This window comes from Glandiceps talaboti, chromosome 11, assembly GCF_964340395.1.
Source record: "Glandiceps talaboti chromosome 11, keGlaTala1.1, whole genome shotgun sequence".
Lineage (NCBI taxonomy): Eukaryota > Metazoa > Hemichordata > Enteropneusta > Spengelidae > Glandiceps > Glandiceps talaboti.
In genome coordinates, this window is record NC_135559.1 from 18,076,739 (window position 1) to 18,103,316 (window position 26,578).

A 26,578-nucleotide genomic window follows, 5' to 3' on the forward strand; every position below is an offset into this window, starting at 1 on the left:
TTATGTGTAAAATGTTGCTGATTCACATGTAAACTATCGATCACTTGTGTTCATCTTGGCATCAAGTACCTTACAACTTTTGATAACATATGTTAAGTCAGTAGGACAAATGTGACATTGGAATTAACTCGTGCAATATATCTTTATGCAAATTAATACAATTCCGACACCTAGTAGTAGTAGCTTGAGTAGGTTTTCTTCCACGACCATATCTTCATCGGAAGTAAAGTTTGATGTTGATTCCAGTCACTGCCAAAACATACGCATTTCTATATATCAGCATGACTTTCTCCATCGAAAACAATGAAATACGCGATATTCATATATATATATATATTTATATATATATATATATTTATATATATATATATATATATATATATATATATATATATATATATATATATATATATATATATATATATATATATATATATATATATATATATATATATATATATATATATAACTCGGTGAGTATCAATCTGCTAAGACAGTGCTCTATACCGCAGTGGCAGAGCGTAATAGTTTTGGTAGTACTTGAACTCTTTCTTGGTTGTAACTCGGAGTTTCACGCATTGTGCGATCATCAGACAACTCTGGTTTCTACTCTCTGGGTGTGCTGTTTATATAGAGTGTAGACAATAGAAATATCATCACTATTGTCTTTGTTGGTGGGTTGTAGATGTGTGTGGAGGTGTTGTTTGTTATTGTGTGAGTTATTTGGTGCGGACAAGTAGGTGTTGGCGGGTTGTTACATGTTGGGCTTTGATGTTCCGTTAGTTAACGGGTTTAGTTTAGGTGATAGATGCTCTATTGAAGTTGGACAAATAAAACTTATTCTCGTGTCGGCATTTGGATATCAACTCAGTTCTTTTGTTCAGTGTGGAGTTTGTGTCTGCTTTAATAATGGTTAGTTTTTCGGTTAAACACAGGTTGCATCGTTTTGTTTTATTGGTGTATGCTTGGGCTGTCTTGCTAATGGACCAGGATACGGAAAAAGGCTCATTGTTTCTTTTCAGTTTCCAAATGTGTTTTGAAAGTTCTGTGCTGTTTTCGTGTTTTTCATGTTTGAATGACTGTTTGTGGTTGGCGTATCTCTGTTTGAAGTTGTTCTCTGTTAAACCGATATATACTTTTGTTTGTTTTTTTCCGTGGACGGTGGCTTGGTATACGATGTTTTCCGTTTGGCATTCACCGTTCAAAGGGCAGGTGTCTTTCTGTATGCAATTACAAGGTTTTTGAGTGGGTTTAGTTTCGCTGTTGGAGATGGTGGCGTTGTGCGCTTTGATTATGGTAGCCATGTTTGGCATGCAGCTATAACTGACTTTGACATTGTTTCTGTTGAATATTTTGTGTAACTTGGAGTCTGTTGGGAAATGTTTTGCGATTAGGTTGAGGAATCGTTTGCCTACATTGGTGGCTACGTTTTTGCTGTATGGTGGGTTGAACCAGATGGTGTTTCTATTTCTGTTTTTCTTGTTTTTCTGTGGCAGGGTGCTGGTGTACGTGATGTTCTCTTTGTAGCCGCTGGTTTTAGTGCATTTTGGTAAAGTGGGGCTGCCTGGTTGAAGATGTGTTCGTCGGATGGTATGTCGGAAATTCTACGGCCGATGGCTGACGATATATTCTTGATGATGCTAGGTGGGTGATTAGACCGCGTGTGTATGTACATGGGGTTGTCGTTGGGTTTTCTGTAAGGGTAATATTTACCGTTGTTGAGGTTGAGTGTTATGTCTAGAAAGTTGACGGTTTTCGATTGGTGAGTATGGTTATTTTTAACCCCATGGCTTTGAAGGTTTTAGTTATGTCTTTTCTGATACTTTCTGATTTACTTCCGGTGATGTTCTTGAAGGCGTACCTATAGAGACCTATGTTTTCTTTACCATATTTTTTGGCTAATTTGTGTAGCATGAATATTCCGACCAGTTCGCATATTTCGGCCCCGTCGTTGCTTCCCATTGTGACGTCAAATGACCCATTACCATTCTTTTTTACCCATGGTTTCGTTTTATCAAAGAGGAGAGATTTCCGCGCGTGCATGATAATTTGTTTGTCTTCATCTGATATGGTGGTGTATTGGCCGGCAAATTTGAGGGATTCTAATAACAATTGGTAGAAGTCGCATATGTCGAAGCAGGCGAAAGTGTGTTTGTTTTTGTCCTCTAAGTTCTCGAACCATTCGATGACTGACATAGAACTTTTCCATTGGTTGACGGCGACTATTGGTCTTATGTTTTGGAGGATGGTGTCAAGTATTTTTTTGCTAACAATGCCTATTTCGCTTTTTGCAGGGTTGATTAGTCTGCAAGGTAAACTGTGTTCGAAATTGTCTTTATGGTCTTTTAACGTTATAAAAGCTTCTTTCTTGGCGAGTATTTCAGTCCTATCATCTAAATTGAGTTTTATATACTTTTTGCTATACTTTTTGCTTCTGCATTAATACTGTTGTAGGCTCTATCGCTGGCGGGTTTGTAGTGTTTGGTTATACTATCTGTAAGAAGTTTGTTGTATTGATCTTTTTGAAGGAGGTACAAGTTTCTGGTTTTATCGACTAAGATGATGATTTCGCGGGAGTTTTTAATTTTTCTAACATCATTTCTAAGTGTGGTTTGGAACGGGTCGTTGATTTTACGGAATTTGATGTCTTCTATGTGTTTTAACATATCATTCTCGAATGGTCGAAGTTCGTCGATTTGTGGCGGGCATCTTTTGCTGTTGAAACCGAAATTTGTTTTTGCAGTGGTGCTATCGTTTTCGCCTGATTGTTTCACCTAAACAAGTTTTTACGATGTTGATGTTAGCATGTCTATGTATGTTAGTGGCTGTACGAAAGGCGATAGATGTGTCCAAAAGAGGTGTATTTGTTCACTGTTTACACTGATGATGATGATCGATGTTCGGTAATCCATGAATAGCAAGGAAACCATAATTTCAACAACAACAACAACAACAACAACAACAACAACAACAACAACAACATCGTAAGTTCGTAACTGTACCTGTCAGGTTGATGATGTTTACAAATAATTCAAAGTAGTTTCGACCATATTACTATAATGTATGGGTTTCATATTACTATACTTTGACGTCACACCCTGGGAATATTAGGGTCTATGTATATGATAAACAGCAATATTTCTCCCTCATTACCTTCTTTTGTTCACGTTGATGTGCTAATATCATGTAAATATCATGTAATACACGCTAAGTACTACATTTTCTATGCATGGCATAGGGAATGTGGTATCATGAATGGTAAAACAGCGGTAGACATTTTGTTCCACTACTGAATGTACTTGTTCTGGAAGGAAGCGTTTGAAAAGCTTGATGAATACCAGAAAACGAAAAATGTGTAAAGGGGACAAACTTACGCATATGTTGTGGTATCAATTTAATCAAGTAGTGAATTTGTAATGTCTTTACTATAATCCTTAATGGTATTTTCATAAACTTTGTGTCCTTAAGAGTCACTTCATGACTTCACATCACACACATTTCGCTTTAATATTAGTTGCCACGAAACATGAAAGTTAAACTCGTTTTCTTTTCACCCCAGGGCTACTGTCTTTCAGTGGAACACCGGGAGTCATGGGTCTTAGCAGACAAGCTTATTGATTAGATCTCAGACCACTAACGATATTCGTTAGTGGTCTGACATTGGTGTCAAGATATTCAGGGTGCATCTAATGAATAATCATGTCTGCCAAGACCCATGATACATGGTGTTATACTGAAAGAGCAATGGAAAAGAATGCGATTTTGGCAAACGAGCGAAATCACAAAATGACTCTCCCGAACTGAACATTTATGAAAATACCTTTATTTCCTGGAGCGGGATTCCCCTTTAAAACGAAAATAGAAACACTGACAATTATGTCACGAAAGAACCTACAAAACTATGAAATAAAATGTATATTTCTAAAATCTTAATACTATATTTTAATGGGTTTCGACAAACGTTTTTTTTTCGATATAGTATTCATTTCCTTTGAACGTTCCAAACAAACAATAAAATACACGAATGAAATCGTATTCTCTAGAGCTGTCAGCGGCTTTTCTACCATTGTCATTGATCTATCCTAAAGTATTTCAAATGTGCCACGCAGTTTTTGTCTTCCAATGGGATTTGTAAATATTTAACTACAGAAGCGAAGTAGTTTTCTTCTTCAGGTTTTTCTTTTTAAAATATTGATTATAAAGAAGGTATCAGTGACATCCATACACATTTGTTTATTAACTGACTCAAAGATAAATTGTACATTCCAGGATCCGATTATGTAGCCCTTAAGATCGTCCTACCGTTTGCACTTTTGGTCATCGTTGTAAAAATAGCTGCGATTCTAATAAGACGATACAGACAAAAGAAGAAAGGAGGAGCTGCTGAAGCACAAAGTGACGGTACTCCTGAAGAGTAAGGAAAAACCAATCATAAGCCAATATATATATATATATATATATATATATATATATATATATATATATATATATATATATATATATATATATATATATATATATATATATATATATATATATATATATATATATATATATATTGCTCTTCTCTCTCGTTTCCGATGATGCATCTGTACCATTGTTACATACCTTGGCTTGGCTGTACCATTGTTACATACCTTGGCTAATGAGTGAATTTCATATTATTACACTCTCTCGTTTCCGATGATGCATTTTAATGTACCATTTATTCATTCCTCAGGAGAATATATATCACTAAATTAAATATGTAAAGTTGACGCCCTTTTGCAAAGATTCTGGATTATCTTATCTCACCAACTTTGGTTACCATGCTATATCCATATGAATCAAATTTGACAGTGCCTTAAATGAGGCACTTTCAGAAACTTAGGAACACATTGAACGTTTATGTTACTATGATGCAGTTCGGTCAAGATGTTGATATTTCATATCTATCATTTTCGCTATCATGCAACTAGAAATATTTCCATTAACTGATCTTGCAATTTGATCCTCAACTTTGCGTAATTTACGTATACATGTAATTTCTGTACCATTGTTACATACCTTGGCTAATGAGTGAATTTCATATTATTACACAATTTGGGTTAGCGTTGTAACCAAGCAACAAATATCAAAATTACTTCATTTCATGCTCATCATAGCATTATGGTCTTTATTAAAGATTTACGTAGATGTGACAATTACTTTGGAAATCATATCACTTTTAGGTAATTTCTCTATGTATTGTCTGTGGAAAGTAAATGGCCCTTGTGTCCATGGCTACCATCATTTTTTGAGTAATAAGATGTTTTTAATGTTGTGGGGGGGGGGGCACAGCTGATATTATGGAACTATTTGTATAAATCGCCATTTCTCCACACAATGTTAAGTAATTAACATACATAAATAATTTATTGTAAAAGAAATGACACGTTGGTTACCATGGTAACACCTAAACAAATTTGATATGTAAAATTTAATCAGCCTCTTAGGGAAATTCCTTGAGGGAGATATGGAATGTATATGTCCCTTCAAATACAATATATTTATTGAAGTATTTTTACCATGCTATCCAAATAAGACATTTTCGGAAAGGTCATTGTATTCGTTACTTAGAAAAGACTGTTGACACACGCCATTCATATCTCATGTTGATGCATTTTGACAAAACGTTTGATTGAATTCAAATTTCAGTCAGTTTGGTTGGTTGTCATGGTAACCATGACCACTGTGTCCACTATTGATGGTGTCATTAAATCCGACACATTGAGAAACCTTGAGATACATGGAGTTTATGTAAAACTATATCAAAATGTGGTCAATACCGAGATCTTTATACTGTTCACATGTTCATTAATTAATTGTTGTAGGGTGAATGTATAATTATATTGTTATTAATTAGAGAGATTAAACAGAGTTTAGGAGTTTGAGATAAAACAGGACGGAAGGACGGACGGACGGACGGACGGACGGACGGACGGACGGACGGACGGACGGACGGACGGACAGACAGACAGACAGACAGACAGACAGACAGACAGACAGACAGACAGACAGACAGACAGACAGACAGACAGACAGGCAGGCAGGCAGGCAGGCAGGCAGGCAGGCAGACAGACAGACAGACAGACAGACAGACAGACAGACAGACAGACAGACAGACAGACAGACAGGCCGAATAAACAAACATTGTTCTCATAAACCACTCTGTATTGTAATATAATATGGCTTTTGCATGAATTAAAAACAAAGGGTTTTTCGATGTTCGCTTTGGAGTGGTGATATGATAATCTCTGGTGGTACGATATGCATCTGATGTATGTTATGAAAATATTCCATAGGTATCCAAATCACACACACACACACACACACACACACACACACACACACACACACATACACACACACACACACATGGGGGGGACATACACACACACGGGGACATACAAAGTCATACTGGACACGTAAACTGTAAACAAAAAAAGCATGACAGTACAAGTGTACAACTATTAGTATTTAATTATTGTTTGACTGCTACAAATATTCATAATTCTATTTAAATTCAAATTATACATATTAATGTGACTATGTATTTACAGATCTGACTTTAACCAAATGAAAATAACAATATTATCCAATAATAAATAAATAATGATCTACACATTAAGTTATCAATGACGTATCATATTACAAGAGTCTGATCCCAGTATGTAAGGCACAACGTATCATGCAACGACTATTACCTTGACCGATGCATGAGGGCGCCCCACCCATCACGATGTAACTTTAAAACAGACTGCAGAATTATAATAATGCTAATGGATGAATTTATTGACTTTTTCTAAAATTATTACCATAAAAATTTTACATTACATCTTTTTAATTAAAAAAACACGAAAAGGTTGCTGATCATAATGTCCTCTGTCAGTCAATCAAGTTCAGCCTTGCCCTCCTTCCTAATCATTGTGACAGATTCTGACGACGGAAGGAGTGCACGACACACAGTCCGTCAGTCTCGTTTTGTATCAATACTCCGCTTTTCTTTTCTCTTTTTTCTTTCATTTTTTTGATGAGTGAAAGAGTGACGTAATAATAAATTAAATTTGAATAAAAATTACTTATTATTTTCTCTAGTTCTTATTGATTATAAAGATGTCATCAAATTGTCTCCTTCAATATGTGATTTTCCCGCCAAAACGTAGATTGTTCTCTTTCAATATCTGGTTTTCCCGCCAAAAGGTAAATTATTGTATCTTTTGGTGTCTGAACTTCCCGCCAGAATGAAAGTGTTTTTGTTTTAATGCGTGTTGTTAAATTTTCAACCAGAGTTTCGTTTATAGTTGGTTAATTATTTTCTATGCATATACACTTTTTTTTCATGATAGCACATGGTTTTGATCTAAATAGAATTCTTGTACTTGTTTTTTTTTTTTTTTTTGCGGGAAGGTTTCAGGTATTGATGTAGATACTCCATAAAGTGTGGTCGATCGACCTTATATATATACGACAATACATTTATGGGATAAAATTGCAAAGATGTTTGGTGAAATATGGGGTATATACATTGCAGAGTGACTATTAATTATTGATTTTCGTATCCAGAAGCGTGAAACTAATTTGAATAAAAAATTGAGCTAGAGTGGAGATGTTTACAATCAATATGAAATAACTAGAACAGAATCTACACTAAGGTTATCATGTGCAATGTCAGGTGTTCAAGGTCGGGATGATCATGTTACAGTTACTATGGCAACAGGCAAACAAAATGGCTCTTCTGGGAGTTGAGCGATGTGTGAGGGCGCCCAATCACGGTGTACCCTACAGACTATTTTTTTCTGCCGCTCACCCTGAAATTTATGGAAAATAGTAATCTGGGTACATTTTCTGTAATGAACCTAGGTCATAATGAAAAAAAATATATATCATTTTTTTTCAATTTCCTAATAAATTTAGCGTATCTTTAACAACTTATTTATCACGTCCAAAGAATTTTAATATTTTAATATTTTAAATGTAATGTATTTAGTTGTAAATCTTCAAATATTAAATATCAATTTCTAAAATTTTAATATAATTCCTATATTTGATGAAAATTACCACTAGTACGGTCACCTCCAATAATACATACTTGTTAAATGCCCTAGTGTTTAACTTTGCAGGTAGTTTCAGAGATCAAAAGGCATCGCCACTTTTGGGAAATATGTTCCCATCATTAGAATTTAGGGGGGGGGGGGGCAGCAGAGAAACACTGACTAATCTTTCCAAGTTCTTACATTCAAAGATGAATACAAAGCACCAAATCGAACAAGCTGGCACTGTACAGTTGCACCATCTCTGTACCATCTTGTACCATTTACTGGAATGGCGGAATTTTCCCCATTAACTATTAAGTGCGATTTGAAGCACATCCTTAAAACTGTTCAGTATTTGTTATCAATATTTACGACTATTATAATTCAGTCTCACAAAACACTGAGTCAACAGTTGTAAACGTTCACCCTGCTTACTTACTTACTTACTAATACTTTTAATGACTGTATTAGTAATTATCTTTGCTCGTAATCTTATGCACTAAATATTCCCAACACTATAACACTGTCAAATATGTCTTCGCCTTCTATTTATTATCATTGTCGGGGGGGGGGGCTAGACGTTGATAGGGCCAATCGTTCTCCAGTCTCACCATTTTTGGGTCTGTCAATACTTTCGAAACCACGGACGGAAAGAAATTTTTTTCGAAGGCAATACTTTAGAGCTATCATTATATCTAATTCCAGCTAATGAACACCCGACTGTACACGATATTGTGAAGCAGAACCATATACGACCATCTATGGTTGAACAACTACTCTCATTGCAAGCAATGGTCCACTACACATCATTGCATCTCCACCTAACATACTAATATATTATAACTATAGCAAATACTGCTAAACGATATATGACGAGATACGTGTTCCTTAAAAACACTACATGGAGCATTTTCTCTTCTTTGATAGACAGTTGTAAAATTGTCCTCGTTCGACAAAACTTGTTGAATTCGGTATTTAACATGCGCTTTAATTTTATCGACATTATTTTCTTTATATTATGCTATACTAATACTAATTATGTATGCGTGTTATATTGCAACCAACTGTTGATGACTATAAAGGTGACACATTGACACATGCATAATTTATAACGTCTATTATTACATACTTTCTCTTTACAGAAATTCATAAATTGCAAGCTCCAGAAAAGAGAATTATGATTTTACGGGTAGCCTTGCCTTCTTTGAAAATACGATTAATATTTAAAATTTGCTAAAAATATTTCCTTAATGTATTTTAGATGGTTTGCAATCTTGTGTATTGTTTTTGCGTTTTTTTACCCTACAACTAGCTTGACACCCAAGGGATGTTGTAGCCGAACGAAGCTTTGAACTCGGAGAAGTCACAAATGCGGGTGTATATGTTCGAAAGTTTCAACGTTAGAACATTTAATTTCTTGACGTGCACTCTAAAATGGCAAAACGGCACAAAAGCCCTGAATGTAACATTTAACACCTCAGATTCCTGTATACCATTATTTCTGTCAACTTTTGTAACAAGACGAATTTTGCATTTGTTTGTTTGTTTGTTTGTTTGTTTGTTTAGTCATCTGCTGAGACGTTTTCATTACTAGTCGAATTTATACACTATACGAGTCTGCCTGGTAATTTTTTGTTTATTTGTTTATGTATTAACTCATTTGTTTGTTTGTATATTTGGGTGATGCACACTAAAGTTAGGGTGCTGTTTTGTTATGTGCAACGAATTTTTAGCCCGATTTAATTAAGGTCACGGTCACAGTGTTTGACCTCTACGAAAATGCTCTATAGCCTAAAAACTAGTACAAACAACCAAACACCGGTCAAGCTTAATGCCCTACTATATTAACGAATCGGTTTTATTGGGGGGGGGTTATTTGTGGGGGGTGGGGAGTCTAGTTCCTATACGTTGCGTTACGTTAACTACCATCACCCGAGTGTATATATATATATATATATATATATATATATATATATATATATATATATATATATATATATATATATATATATATATATATATATATATATATATATATATATATATATATATATATATGAAAGAAGACGAGTCTGATATAATTACATTGTGGATTTACACTACGGACCGTTTCACCATAAGGATCGTCGGGTGTAATAGTGTGGTTTAATAGATATTTAAGCATAACCAACTAAGCCTGAGCGCTTTGTGCTTCCACTAGCAGAATCAATTTTTACCATTCATACTTCACTGGTCAATATTACAAGATGACGATCTAAAGATTAAGTATGGGGAAAGTTTCTGTGTACATGTGTCTGAATCATTTTGTACGCTGGTTATAAAATGGTGCACTCGGGTGCATTGTCACAAATAGTGCCGCACCCTGCCTCAACACACGACCCACATCCTTCATCACCGCAGCAACAACAGCAATCGCAATCGCAATCAAAACAGCCACAGCAACCCGCGTCTCCACCACCCATTGCATCACCCCCTCCTGTGGCAAGTGCTTCACCTCCCCCAGCAGCGGCTGCCCCTCCACCACCCATCTGCGATGCGATGATATAACCAGGCAGTAGAAGACCCGGACCGTCGCCATTTTCATCGGCCTCCGGCATAACTTTGACATCTCCGTTGTTAGTCATTTTCAATCAGTTACGTGTTCAGCTCACTGTTTGTACTGCTTTGAAAACTGTTGTATTTACGTAATGGGTGTTCTTGGTCAACTACTGCGCAAACGGTGAATTCGGTTGATCGCTCAACAAGGACAACTTTTTGTCGCTACACCAAAGGAAGCTCTCCTGTAAAGAGTTCAGACATAACACGAAATTATGATTTGTCTGTCACGTCTTCACCACATACCCCTTCTTTCCGGTCTGTGGTTTCACTTTATAATCATTATATTTCTTATATGGTTTTGTATTAAAAAAAAAAAACAAAAAAAAAAACAACAACATGCAACGTATATAAGATGGGATGGGATGGGATGAGATGAGATGAGGTGAGGTGGGGTGGGGTGGGGTGAGGTGGGGTGGGGTGGGGTGGGTGGGGTGGGGTGGGGTTGGGTGGGGTGAGGTGAGGTGAGATGAGGTGAGATGAATGAGATGAGATGAGATGGGATGAAAAGAGATGGGATGAAAAGAGATGAGATGAGGTGAGGTGAGATGAGATGAGTTATAACTTTATTACAACCGTATAGACAATTTACAATTCTATTTTAGGTATATAGGTGTTTTACATGAGTTTAGATACATACAGAGAGCAATTACAATCTTTTTGTTTTGATTGTATTATAAATTTAAATTGCTCTTTCTTTCTATCTTGTTGAATTCTGAACTGATATTATAACTTACACTTAATAATTTATCTCGTTGTTTTTTAAATAGTTTGCAATGTATCAAATGATGTTCTTCGTCTTCTATTGTATTACAATTTTTACATAGACTATTTTCAATTTGAGTTTTAGGTTGTGTGTGTCATCCCTTCTTAATTACAAGACTTATCCTGAATTGTGCTAATGTTTCGATGTGTTGTCTATTATTGATAACTGCTATGTAGTTTTCTGGTTCCAGTGAATGTTTTTAGGTACTGTATGAACGCAACTTTGCATTTTCTCGTCTATTGTCTGTATTCCATCTATTACAGTAATATTCTTGTATTGAACTACAGAGTTCTTGATTTGTCATATTAGTGATCCTGTTGTCATTTTATAATTTTATATTGCATTCTAGAGCTGGAAGCCACGATCCTGTGTATCGATTGTTCTCCATGTCATTCATTGTAAAGAACGCTAAAATTATCTTCAATTGACTTCAGATCTTTGAAGTAATTTATAGCACAACAATAAATTGTACTTATCAATGACTCTCTTCCTAGTTAAGTTCCATTCTACCCTCTATTTTGCTAGCTCTGTTTAATTTACTAAAATTAAATGTTCAATATTCCCCAACAAAAACGCAAATGAAATTTTCCACTTGCTGTTTTGTCCCATGTGGCTTGATTTTGGAGAACACCCCATAGTCTAGCGAGGGTGAGATAGGCTGGCATGCTATTAACTTGACGGGCATATTAAAGTACAATAGACACCGGTGGAAAGATAAATACCAAGACGGAGCCGCGTTGTTTGTCATTCCACCGGTGTCTATTGTATACTTCTGAAAGCCCAGTGGTGAAGTCATTTTTAAAGATGTTGAACAGAGTTCGGCTGAGTGGCCAACTTTGTTTAACTCCATAGTCAATCTTCCAATTTTTTTGTTATCACGTCCTTCAATTTAATCATATCCACATTTGCATACATGTTCTTTATTGTGTTGTATACTTTTTCGTTGATGTTATCATGTAGCAGTTTATAATAAAGTGCTGTTTTCTATATTGTATCAAAACATCTTTTTGAGTACAAAGCAACAGTACAGTTTCCTCTTCTTTGATTGTTATTTCTTAATTATAGTATGAAGTGTTAAGATGTGATCAACTGTTCTGTGCTTGTGCTTCGAAATTCGGCGGCTTGATTTGAGTGTATGATGGAGTTATTTTTTAAATATTTTGATGTCCTTGTATTGATAATCACACTGAATACCTAAGCGATTACATATACCCCTGTGATTGTGTGTGTCTGACTTGTCTTCCTGTTTGTGTACTGGAGTTATAATGCTTGTATTCCATATTTGGGGATAAGTTTCTGTTTTTAATATGTGATTAAATATTTGTTGCAGAGCTTGTTTTACTTTTCTGTTGCTATTCAATAGATCTCCTGGAATACCATCAGGTATATTTGATGTGTTACATTTTAATGTTCTTGCTGTTTATATTACCTCTGATAATGTTATAGTTGTATTTAAATCCTTGGTTGTCATCCATTTCATTTTATAGTTGTGTTAGTTTTGATTCTATTTTTTTAATTCTGTCAGGTGTGGTGGTGGTGGTGGTGGTGGTGGTGGTGGTGGTGGTGGTGGTGGTGGTGGTGGTGGTGGTATTTTTACCAAACCATTTAAAATGATCAAGCCATGCTGTATTTGAAATTTCTTTCAGATTACTGTTCACTTTGGGTTTGGTGATAGACTCAATCTGTATATGCAACATTCGTTTGTCAGTTCATCTATATGTGTGTGTGTGTGTGTGTGTGTGTGTGTGTGTGTGTGTGTGTGTGTGTGTGTGTGTGTGTGTGTGTGATATTTGACCATGTATTTTGTAAAATCCAATACACTAGTGATGGCCCAATCATATACACTCATTTGGAATACATAGTACAAATATATTAAAGGTACACTAGCTGTAACTGGAACGGTTTTTGTGAGATATAACGACTTACTCGTAATATCGTACACTCCGAATAGTACTAAGTCATCTGAGGATAAACGTATTTGTGTCTAGCTGTATACTAGTCTAGTTCCATGACGGACAGTATACACACTTTTACCATCTAGTCAAGGTCCCCAACGAAAGGTGTCAAGTGTGTTTGAACTTCATGGTGAGCGAAGAATGAACGGCGCATGTCATTAGTAATCCATCACAAATTGAAAGACTCGTTGCTCATTAATTTGATACAGTTGTTTTGACAATGGTTTGACTATCGCGGGAATTTAACACGTAATAATGATATGTAAATGTCCAATTCCTCCTCCAGTTTGCTTGAACTAAAATCATGAACCCTGTGGGAGGGAGCACAGAATTATGTGCAATTGTTTGGAACCTTGACTATACACGGTAAAAGTGTGTATACTGTCCGTCATGGAACTAGACTAGCTGTATACATAACATGACACAATCAATCTAGTTATATTGATTTTTGGGTCCACACCCTATAATCAGCGTCCCACAGCAATCACAATTTCAAATTATTGTTTTGCTACTTATGGATACAATCGACCCCTAATAAAACACGCAGAATGTCTAATTATCATCGGTATTTTAACAATTTTTCAGTGAATGTATTTTTCGTTGTTCGAAAATATAATACTGCAGTTACAGTTAGTGCATCTTTAACGTCACCCACAGTACCTTCATTTTTTAAGATAATGTTTTTCTTTGAACGACGTACATGTAGCAAAACTAGTCATGCTTAATTTATCTTCAATAACCGTGTAACATTTATCTTAAAACTCGGAACATTTTGAAATGTTGTAAACTTTAATTTGATGTAGACATGGATGATGATGATGATGATGATGATGATGATGATGATGATGATGATGATGATGAGGATGAGGATGAGGATGGAGACATGATTTATGGATATGTGACGACGTTAGGCCTTGTTAAAACAACAACAAAGAAGGGGTTGTACTTGTACGTAAAACTTACCTTTCTTTGGCGGGAGAATCGTCAATATCGCAACTAACGTTACAAAAGTTACACACAGCGTCACATAGGCCTACCAATGATAAAACGATAGAGCAATTTTCCCTCCTGAAAGTTCACGGCGAAATGTAACGTGTACAGTAGTTTCTTGAAATACGTGCAAAACGATCACGAGATGTCAATTTATTGTCATGCTTGGCCTGCTTGACGTCACGCAGTCTGCAAACACTTTCGCTAATTAAACGCTACTTCACTTGTTGCTTGTAACCAAGGCAACAAGCAAAAATTACAACAGATGAAAAATTGATGTTACAAATATCTCTTCATAAATTATTGATTGCCTATCCGTAGATTGTCTTCTTTGTTTAAATTCGTGACCCGCCAAAATATACTGCAGTTTGTTTCAGTGGTTCCCTTGCCGCGTTGCGATTGTCCGACGTCTGCTAAAAACTAGCTGGAAGTCATGCAACTATTGACATCAACAGACTGTTAACACGCTATTGTTTATCTTCTTCGCTCTGTTGGCGTATATAAGGTTGTATTAGGGTGTCAAGAAAAATACAAATTCTTTGTTATTCTATGATTAATTGGTAAAATGACGTCCTCGCATCTATTACAAACTACTGTTTTGTGACGGTTTCCATGGTAATAAGAAACATTATAGCGTTTATTCCTTCGGGACTATATTACTGGCGCACTTTGCCAATTAGTTTTTATTTTCCCTGGCGTCAAATCTTCAGGGACGGCAGTACAGTGTGCTCAGTAAACCCCATACAATAAGGTTTTATATTGAGGTTTTGTAATTTCTGAATAATTATGTTTTTTCTTAATTTCAAAATTCACCAGGTTGCGCTGTTTTGCATGCCATCACTTTTTAACAACTACGCGGACGTGGGGTATTTCAAAATGGCTGACACAGAGTGTCATGTAATTTCCTACTTGTGTCTCTAACAATGAATAAATGGAAAGCTTATTGATAGATTGATAGGTGAACAGAGAGAACGGATGAGTGTTCCATGATGGATGGATGGATGGATGGATGGATGGATGGATGGAAGGATGGATGGATGGGTGGATGGATTGATGGAAGGATGGATGGATGAATGAATGAACGAACGAACGAACGAATGAATGAATGAATGAATGAATGAATGAATGTTGGTTTGGCTATGATGGTGAAGTTAACAGAAAATCTACAATCATTTGTTATTGATGTGTGATCAGAGGTCATGATAGTGCAGACATCAACACACATGGACTCAAGAGTGTCCGATTATTGTCAGTTAATGGCCTCTGAATTGAGGTAAACTCCTTGCAGGTATCACAGCTGTTGTTGGTTTTTCTTTTTCTTCTTTTGTTTTGTTTTGTTTTGTTTCGTTTCGTTTCGTTTCGTTTCGTTTCGTTTCGTTTCGTTTCGTTTCGTTTCGTTTCGTTTCGTTTCGTTTCGTTTCGTTTCGTTTTGTTTTGTTTTGTTTTGTTTTGTTTTGTTTTGTTTTGGTTTGTTTTGTTTTAAATACTAGTACATGTATACATTTTATTTTAGGTTTCCAAACAGTAGGCCTATTCTATCCTCTAGGGACGGTTGCACGTAACTGGCAACCTCAAACAAGACAAATAAAGTTATAAATATTAGATCAATTATACGCGTACGGTATCAGTTTGTAAAATTGAAATAATCCGGCTCTCTCTAGGGCAATGGTTAGAGCTCAGGCCCACTAGGAGGTCAGAAGTTAAAAATCTTAAAATCCAACTGGCGTGTAAACTCTTACAGGAGATTTTCTTTGATTTTCTGTGATCGACTTAATTAAAATCAGAGCGAGTGTCCTACAGAGTGGACATCTGTAGAATAGTATGTGTATGGCTAAGAGAAATTCCCAATATATATATATATATATATATATATATATATATATATATATATATATATATATATATATATATATATATATATATAACTCGGTGAGTATCAATCTGCTAAGACAGTGCTCTGTACCGCAGTGGCAGAGCGTAATATATATATATATATATATATATATATATATATATATATATATATATATATATATACACTGACTTTCTGTCTATAAATAATAATTGTAACCCAAATATTTGGAAGAGACTGAGCTCCTCATCGCGGGTTGGTCTCCAGTTCTGTCAAAGAAATCAAGTTCTGTTACACGTTAAATACTGAAGACAGCCGCCGCATTGTCACGCATAATAGTGCTAGCGCTCTTGTCCTGAAATAGTATAAATAGTATGTTCAGCCATCTGTTGAATACTGGTGTCTATTGGTTGCTATGTTACTGTTTTCTATTGATACCATTGGTGAGAGTATCTAGTTTTTGGATGCCAAATATAGCTGACGATGCCGATGAGATCTCAGCAAAAATATAGGATTCGGCTCCAGCATTTCTTTTGACTCTGAGTAGAAATTTCATTTGACAGAATGGCTCGTAGAGGACGTCATTGCAGTATATTCCTCTCTCCCACATTGTATACATTCTCGCAAATCAGAGTACATATTTCGACTGAAGCAACGAAATGTTGGCGATGCGTCTTGTTCACTGCCGTAAAAGAGGCTTTGGTTTACGACAATGAGTGTGTATTGAAGTCTTTAGCATACCTAGCAATTTAACGAGTCCACTAATGATCATACAATACGGGCAATTATTCTATTCTTCTGATTGGTCGATTAATCCCATCGGTCTTACCACGTGACGAAAAATTAAGAAAATAACTTGACGTTCGGGGGGCGGGTTCCTGTGAAGTGAATGTTATCGAAGTAATTTTCTTCTATTAACTATTTACATAGTTTCAAACAAACTTTCAAGCAACATCTATTGGAGCAGTATGGCTGATCAACTGTTTATTTGTAATTTTAATGGTGTGTACATAATACATTATATAGTTGTGTCCCTTGCTGTTAATTACGTTAAGGGACAGGCCCAGAGAGTAGTTGTGGGCTATCCCCTGACTCCCCATTTACCCACTGTTATAGTTTATATTTATTCGGGTAAATAAACTTTACATCCGGGTCTCTCCTGTTGTACGTCTGGTGAAGGGAGTGTACGTTTAAATTAGAATGACAAAAATAAGTTAAAGTGAAGAGACAATATTTCAATGTCGCTGTTATTGTGATATTTTATGGAAGCATGGTCTGAGATAGCGTCTGGATTTATACAGCAGATCTCAACATGTTTTCCTTCTTGTCTCTAGTTTGACAATTCAAGTAAAGGAAACTTATCCAAAATATGCAAACTCCGTAAGAAGTTAAAAGCATAGGGGTGCCACCCCCGATGTCATTGTTCTGTAGTTGAAGTATGCCGATCTGTTTATATGAAATGTGTGAAATTTGAAGCAGATGGTTGATTTCTTTTCATATATCACTGTTGGGCTTTAGCCTTCGGTTTACCGTTTTCTTAGCAGGCTGTGTCTTTTTTTGAAATATGAAATATATTATAAATAAACAAGTACACAATATAGACGTAATATATAGATTGAATTCCTTCTTGAAATCTCACAAATAACATAAATGGAAGAAGACACGGTTCAAATTCATGATTACAAACCATATATTGAGAGACAGGTATTCATTGATAATAGTAATATCACACCCCAACAACACGCTACCTCGGCTCCCCGTTGGCAAACCCTGACCCTTCGAATGGATGGTGTTTATTTTGTGCATGTGTAAGCGAAGGTGTCTGTCGCATGTTTGGATTGGTAAACAGTTTTTTTGAATTTTGGATGAATTTTCGTAAATTAATGAAATTATTAAAAATTTAAATAACACTTTTAACAGACCTGGTAATGTACAAACCCTATGAATAGTTGTATGTATGTATGTATGTATGTATGTATGTATGTATGTATGTATGTATGTATGTATGTATGTATGTATGTATGTATGTATGTATGTATGTATGTATGTATGTATGTATGTATGTGTGGATGTATGTATGTGTGTATGTATGTATGTATGTATGTATGTATGTATGTATGTATGTATGTATGTATGTATGTATGTATGTATATGTATGTACATGTATGTATGTATGTATGTATGTATGTGTGTATGTATGTATGTATGTATGTGTGTGTGTATGAATGTATGGTATGTATGTATGTATGTATATGTGTGTATGTCTGTCTGTATGTATGTATGTATGTATGTATGTATGTATGTATGTATGTATGTATGTATGTATGTATGTATGTATGCAATGTATGTATGTCTGTCAGCCTCTCTGTCTGCCTGTGTCTCTCACTGTCTCTCCTCCTGGATTTTATTATTCTCGGTAAATAAAGTTTTTAATATAAGAATAATTGTAAACAGCAATTTATTTTAATGAGATTTCTCTCCACCATATTATGAGATTTTTGTTTCATTTAAGTTAAATAAGTTTTTCGTAAGACGAATTGAAAGCAGGCGCCAAATAAATGCCAAAAAGTACACAATTTGACACTTCTTTCCGAACTATGGCACCTCTCTTTCCAAATTTGGCGCTCTTTTGATCAAATTCGGTATGTCTTTGCTAAAATTTGACATTTTTGTCTAAATTTTTCACTTCTCCTGAAATAGGACAGTTGTGAGTAGAAAGAGCAGTATAACGAAGTGTGATTGATATTCACATATTTTGAACTTGAAAAATAAACTTCTTGTTCATATTTTGAACTTGAAAAATAAACTTCTTGTTTCTTCTTGTGTTCTATCAAAATGATGCTGAAAACAATAACAGTATATATATATTGGAACCGCGTTACAAGTTTCGTTCAGGTTGTCTTTTCGACCTTCATAGAAATTTCAAACTTTCAAAATTGGTGATATTGGTATAGGTTATATGCATAATAATACAATGGTACTGTACAACATCGTATCAACTCTTTTAAAACGCTGATCCTTGAATTATCTTAACCAAGTCATACACATAAACCAAGTCATACACATAAACCAAGTCCGACACATAAGCCAAGTCATGCACATCAACCAAGTCATACATATAAACCAAGTCATACACATAAGCCAAGTCCTACACATAAACCAAGTCCTACACATAAGTCAAGTCATACACATAAGCCAAGTCCTACATATAAACCAAGTCATACACATAAGCCAAGTCCTACACATAAACCAAGTCCTACACATAAGTCAAGTCATACACATAAGCCAAGTCCTACACATAAACCAAGTCATGCACATGATCCAAGTCCTACACATAAACCAAGTCATACACATAAACCAAGTCATACACATGAACCAAGTCATACACATGAACCAAGTCATACATATAAACCAAGTCATGCATATAAACCAAGTCATACACATAAACCAAGTCATACATATAAACCAAGTCATACACATAAACCAAGTCCTACACATAAACCAAGTCATACACATAAACCAAGTCCTACACATAAACCAAGTCATACATATAAACCAAGTCATACACATGAACCAAGTCATACATATAACCAAGTCATACATATAAACCAAGTCATACACATGAACCAAGTCATGCATATAAACCAAGTCATACATATTAACCAAGTCATGCACATGAACAAAGTCATACATATAAACCAAGTCATACATATAAACCAAGTCATACACATAAACCAAGTCATGCACATGAACCAAGTCATACACATGAACCAAGTCATACATATAAACCAAGTCATACATATAAACCAAGTCATGCATATAAACCAAGTCATGCATATAAACCAAGTCATACATATAAACCAAGTCATACATATAAACCAAGTCATACACATAAACCAAGCCCTACACATAAACCAAGTCATACACATAAACCAAGTCATACACATGAACCAAGTCATACATATAAACCAAGTCATGCATATAAACCAAGTCATGCATATAAACCAAGTCATACACATAAACCAAGTCATACATATAAACCAAGTCATACATATAAACCAAGTCATACACATAAACCAAGTCATACACATAAACCAAGTCCGACACATAAGCCAAGTCATGCACATAAACCAAGTCATACATATAAACCAAGTCATACACATAAGCCAAGTCCTACACATAAACCAAGTCCTACACATAAGTCAAGTCATACACATAAGCCAAGTCCTACACATAAACCAAGTCATGCACATAATCCAAGTCCTACACATAAACCAAGTCCTACACATAAACCAAGTCATACACATGAACCAAGTCATACACATGAACCAAGTCATACATACAAACCAAGTCATGCATATAAACCAAGTCATACACATAAACCAAGTCATACATATAAACCAAGTCATACACATGAACCAAGTCATACATATAACCAAGTCATACATATAAACCAAGTCATACACATGAACCAAGTCATGCATATAAACCAAGTCATACATATAAACCAAGTCATACATATAAACCAAGTCATACATATAAACCAAGTCATACACATAACCCAAGCCCTACACATAAACCAAGTCATACACATAAACCAAGTCATACACATGAACCAAGTCATACATATAAACCAAGTCATGCATATAAACCAAGTCATGCATATAAACCAAGTCATACACATAAACCAAGTCATACACATGAACCAAGTCATACATATAAACCAAGTCATGCATATAAACCAAGTCATACATATAAACCAAGTCATACATATAAACCAAGTCATACACATAAACCAAGTCATACACATAAACCAAGTCCGACACATAAGCCAAGTCATGCACATAAACCAAGTCATACATATAAACCAAGTCATACACATAAGCCAAGTCCTACACATAAACCAAGTCCTACACATAAGTCAAGTCATACACATAAGCCAAGTCCTACACATAAACCAAGTCATGCACATAATCCAAGTCCTACACATAAACCAAGTCCTACACATAAACCAAGTCATACACATGAACCAAGTCATACACATGAACCAAGTCATACATACAAACCAAGTCATGCATATAAACCAAGTCATACACATAAACCAAGTCATACATATAAACCAAGTCATACACATGAACCAAGTCATACATATAACCAAGTCATACATATAAACCAAGTCATACACATGAACCAAGTCATGCATATAAACCAAGTCATACATATAAACCAAGTCATACATATAAACCAAGTCATACATATAAACCAAGTCATACACATAAACCAAGCCCTACACATAAACCAAGTCATACACATAAACCAAGTCATACACATGAACCAAGTCATACATATAAACCAAGTCATGCATATAAACCAAGTCATGCATATAAACCAAGTCATGCATATAAACCAAGTCATACGTATAAACCAAGTCATACACATAAACCAAGTCATACATATAAATCAAGTCATACATATAAACCAAGTCATACACATAAACCAAGTCATACACATAAACCAAGTCATACACATAAACCAAGTCATACACATAAACCAAGTCATACACATAAACCAAGTCATACACATAAACCAAGTCATACATATAAACCAAGTTATGCACATGAACAAAGTCATACATATAAACCAAGTCATATATATAAACCAAGTCATGCACATATACCGAGTCATGCATATAAACCAAGTCATACACATAAAACAAAGTCATACACATGAACAAAGTCACACACGTAAACCAAGACATAAACATGAACCAAGTCGTACACACGAACCAAGTCGTACACATAAACCAAGTCTTACACATACATCAAGTCATACATATGAACCAAGCCATACACATAAACACATAAACCAAGTCGCACACATACACCAAGCCATACACATTACACGAACAGTCATACACACGAACCAGGTCATACACATAAAACCAAATCATACACATGAAGCAAGTCTTACACAAAAACCAAGCAAGTCTTACACATAAACCAATTCGTTTTCTGCAATTCATTTAATGTATTCATACAACCATTCAATACTCGTTATTCTAATAGCTTCAAAGGTCGTTACATTTCATATAATAAATCCCATTATTATATAACAATAATGCCTCTCCACCCAAACCCCATCCCCATCCCTGCAGCCACATCTTTTTACTCTGGAGGGCGTCCTTAGGGTCAGCTCAGGTTACACCAGATTACACGCAATATCATCTGTCACCCCTGCTGATAACATGTCATATAATACTCTTCATCTTAGTTAAATTATTATCATCAAGGTGCATTTTTCTTCTGTTTTGACTTCATTAATAATATTGACATTTGGTCACTTAGGATTTATTTATACCGTCGTTTCACCAACTCTCTACAAAATGTTTATTTCTTTAACTAGTAGCGCGAAATCATCAGCCGTCATTTGTTTGTTTGTTTTTTGTTTATGTTTGTTTCTTCGTTTGGTTGTTGTTGATTTTTTAAGCTCATAGTGCCTAATAATATATCATTGAACGCAGTTAAGTTAATATACCAATTTGGTGTCATTGGTCTACATATCTTTCTCTTCTTCGTTGCCATGTCAACGATTCAAATTCTGTGTTATGTTTTTGATGATCCCTGCGGTTATCGAGTCATCAGTTTCACTTCTACGAAAGCTATAACAGTCTTTCCGTAAATGTCCCTTTTTACCGCAGAGCGGGCAAGCTTTAGCTCGAGGACAATTATGTCCATTATGTCCGAACAGGTGACAAATATAGCATATGAACGGCACGTTTACCTTCTTCGGTTGCCCTTGGTAACTGATCGAGATTTTCCGGGCAGAGCCATGGGATCCAAAATCTACACGGCTAGGAATTTGTCTCTCTATTCGCATGGAAACCGACACTTGTCCGGAGTTAATACCAGAATTTCCGATTTTCTTGCGACTTATCTGTGACTCTACTTCCCCGAATAGGTTAAGAAATTGAATAATGGATTCGTCATCCATATGTGAACCAATACCATCTAATACAACTTTTCTAACATCATAACAGGCGTCCTCCGGGTACACTCGTTCAATTTTGGCAGTAGCTGTATAAAAAGCAACCCCATTTTCCATCAGTTTCTCTTTGGTATCCATATCAGATACTGTCACATACCAAGAAGCATCTTCTTTGCACTGATAAATATCCCTTAACGTTTCTTCTCCTCCGAGTTCCTCGCTAACACGAAGGAGAATTTCGTCTGCTGTTTTCCATACAGTACTAAACTTAAAGCGTACCGTTAATTTTGGTCTTGTCTTCGCAATCTTCAAATCTGGTATGATAACGTTGCCTGGTTTAGTTTTTCCATCGACACTGGAATCCGAAGAACCGGTAACATCTACACCTGTTGCCATTGTAGGTGATGATCGTTGCTACCGTGGAATGACTGAACTCGGTATTTCACTGATACCTTGACAAAATGACATGTATAGAATGATCTGAAACATAGTTGATTGGCCACCCGTGGAAAAACGGATGATGTGCGACAGTGAATTATCTCCGGGGCTCTCCAAAGGGAGTTTTTTCTTCATCGTTAATTTGAATTTCATTAATTCATGACGCCGTGCTTTTACAAACAATAAATAACGGTCTTGTAAACGTAAAACTACTCAGAAAAATACATAAATTTCCTGTAAAATTTGTTTTACTGGTAACTCAGATATTTTCAACATATACGTGCATAAATGTGACCCGGATCGCCTTTCAAAGTTACCGTTCACGTTCACATTCAGCATTCACGTAATGAATCGTTAATCGGGACCTTTTTGAAAGAATCGAGTGTGACATGCAAATTATTGGGTATAAAATGTACTACTGGAACATTCTATGTAATAAGTTGGGGGTCACTTCAAAAAAATATCAAATATTTAGTATTTTCTGTTTTATTACATTTGAAGGTTGCTATTGAAGGTGAAATAGTAAGTTAAACAGGCCATGATATGGTCATGGCTATTTCAGTATCGAGCAATTAATATTAATTATGTGTACAGATAACTGGGACACACTTTAACCTTTTGTTCGGTCGATGGTGCAGTGAATGGAAAAATAACACGTCACCATTTTAAAACTTTGGACCTTTTTTTTCCATAACTGTGTACTGCACACCTAACACACATTTGTGCACATCCATGTAACAGCTATGGTGGAATAATACCCTGTAGCAACCCCTTTGTTCATATCCGACTAGCATTGCTCACACAGTTGAGCTGGTACACTGCTGTGGGAAATACCGCTGTCACAGCAATGCTACCATTGACATAGCTAGTGCATTGCTTTGGGAGATACCTACGTTACAGCTATGCTCACATAGCTGGGACATGGATGTGGAGAAAAGCTTGTGTACGCGGATGATATAAAAAGCTGTGCTGCATTGCTATTTTGGACATCAATGTTACATTGATATTTTTCACATAACTGGTACAGCCTCAGTGGCTCCAGTGAGCTCATACATACAGCTATGTATACAACCCTGTCCTAGGTATGCTAATGTCACAGGGTGTGCAAGGTTCCATGTACATGTATGTGAACATGAATGTACACAACTCTGTCCTAGGTATGCGAATGTGACATGGGTGTGCAAGGTACTTTCCTTGTGTACATGAATGTGCACAACCCTGTCCGAGGTATATGAATGTTACAGGGGTGTCCAAGGTGTCCTGTGTAGCTGGTACAGCCACCGTGGCTCCACTAATCTGTTACAACCCTGTCCTAGGTATGCCAACGTTACAGGATTTACAAGGGTGTGCAAGGCTTTACAATTTTGAAATAAAACATTCCAATGTTAGCTAAGCCACGAGCAACTTCTCTCTCTCTCTTTCTATCTACCGTTACCCACTCTACATCTCACAGTCGGCCTGTTTTATATTAAATATTTGCCAAGCCACACACAGTGCCCGCGAATTTTTTTTCTGTTCTACATTTGTCATGGCTCACTGACGGTTATGACGTATAACTGAGAGTTCTGACGTATTTTTTTTTACTAATATCAACAGACGCTTAACAATGGGGTGTCATTCGGGCTGTGATGATGATGATGATGATGATGATGATGATGATGATGATGATGATGATGATGATGATGGTGGTGGTAGTGGTGGTGGTGGTGGTGGTGGTGGCGGCGACGGAGACGACGACGACGACGACGACGATAATGATGATGATGATGATGATGATGATGATGATGATGATGATGATGATGATGATGATGATGATGATGATGATGATGATGATGAAGGTGGTGGTGGTGGTGGTGGTGGTGGTGGTGGTGGTGGTGGTGGTGGTGGTGGTGGTGGTGGTGGCGGCGGCGGCGACGGAGACGACGACGACGACGACGACGATAATGATGATGATGATGATGATGATGATGATGATGATGATGATGATGATGATGATGATGATGATGATGATGATGATGATGATGATGATGATGATGATGATGATGATGGTGGTGGTGATGATGATGATAACGATAAAAAGTATTTATAATGCGTTTGTCCTTCCGAGACCTCCAGTTGCTAAGATCAGTCTCTCCGCATAGGAGTAAAGCAATCATATTGCCACCTCTATCGTATAGTTATACAGCCGGGTTGATAGCCACAATCGTGGGTCAAATCCACCGGTACTTGTATTCCCGAGATATGTATCAGAATGTTTCTATCAGAATACAATAAAATGTCGTATTTAGCCAACTGTATATGAAAGGGGTAAAATTACACTTGTTTCTGTGATCGAACAAGTCCACCAACCGCGAAATGACAACGAGCGATGGGTGGACTTGCGCGATCATAGTAGAAACAAGTGTAATTTTACCCCTTTCATATACAGTTGGCTAAATACGTATATATCATCGATATTATCAATCAATCTTTATTGCATAAAAACATGCCATAGCAAGCATTGTAAAGCATACAAAAATGACATACAGCAATAAAGTGAATACAATACAGTCATTTAGCCAACTGCTCCGGAGGAGTGTTTACACCAACAAGAAATTTTCCAAGAGGAAGTTTATCATCAGAGGTCAAAATGTGCAAATATTTACTTTTTTCATTTAAGGAATGAAAATTTGAATTATTCAATTACAAAAAAAAGGGAAAAAAGTGCCTTTCTCTCATTTGTATTATCGACATTTTATTGTATTCTGGATAGAAATGTTCTGATACATAGCTCGGAAAACAAGTGCCTGTGGTCAAATCTTACCAAATGTCATGATTTCAGCCATTGAAAAACGAACGGCAGTGACGAGGCTCGAACCTACAACCTGATTCCTGTAAATATCATGTAAAGTTGCAGTAAATAGCGCCCTCACAACCATGCCTCATTGTTTCGAATCCCCGGCTG

The 26,578-nt window shown here is 36.0% G+C and overlaps 2 protein-coding genes across 2 annotated transcripts in view; both read right to left on the reverse strand.

The window, feature by feature from the left end:
• Nucleotides 1-26,578, reverse strand: part of LOC144442092 (uncharacterized) — a 386,503-nt gene that overhangs the window by 282,654 nt on the left and 77,271 nt on the right.
• Nucleotides 10,131-14,471, reverse strand: LOC144442812 (uncharacterized). The gene is made up of 2 exons (XM_078132185.1): nucleotides 14,334-14,471; nucleotides 10,131-10,834 (listed from the first exon to the last, which is right to left on the reverse strand). Exon 2 carries the CDS (start codon nucleotides 10,676-10,678, stop codon nucleotides 10,370-10,372), a length of 309 nt encoding a protein of 102 aa, XP_077988311.1. The 5' UTR covers nucleotides 10,679-10,834; nucleotides 14,334-14,471; the 3' UTR covers nucleotides 10,131-10,369.

Bases quoted from the DNA above. Each gene is read 5' to 3' on its own strand.
- LOC144442812 (XM_078132185.1), bottom strand. From the start codon at position 10,678: ATGACTAACAACGGAGATGTCAAAGTTATGCCGGAGGCCGATGAAAAT.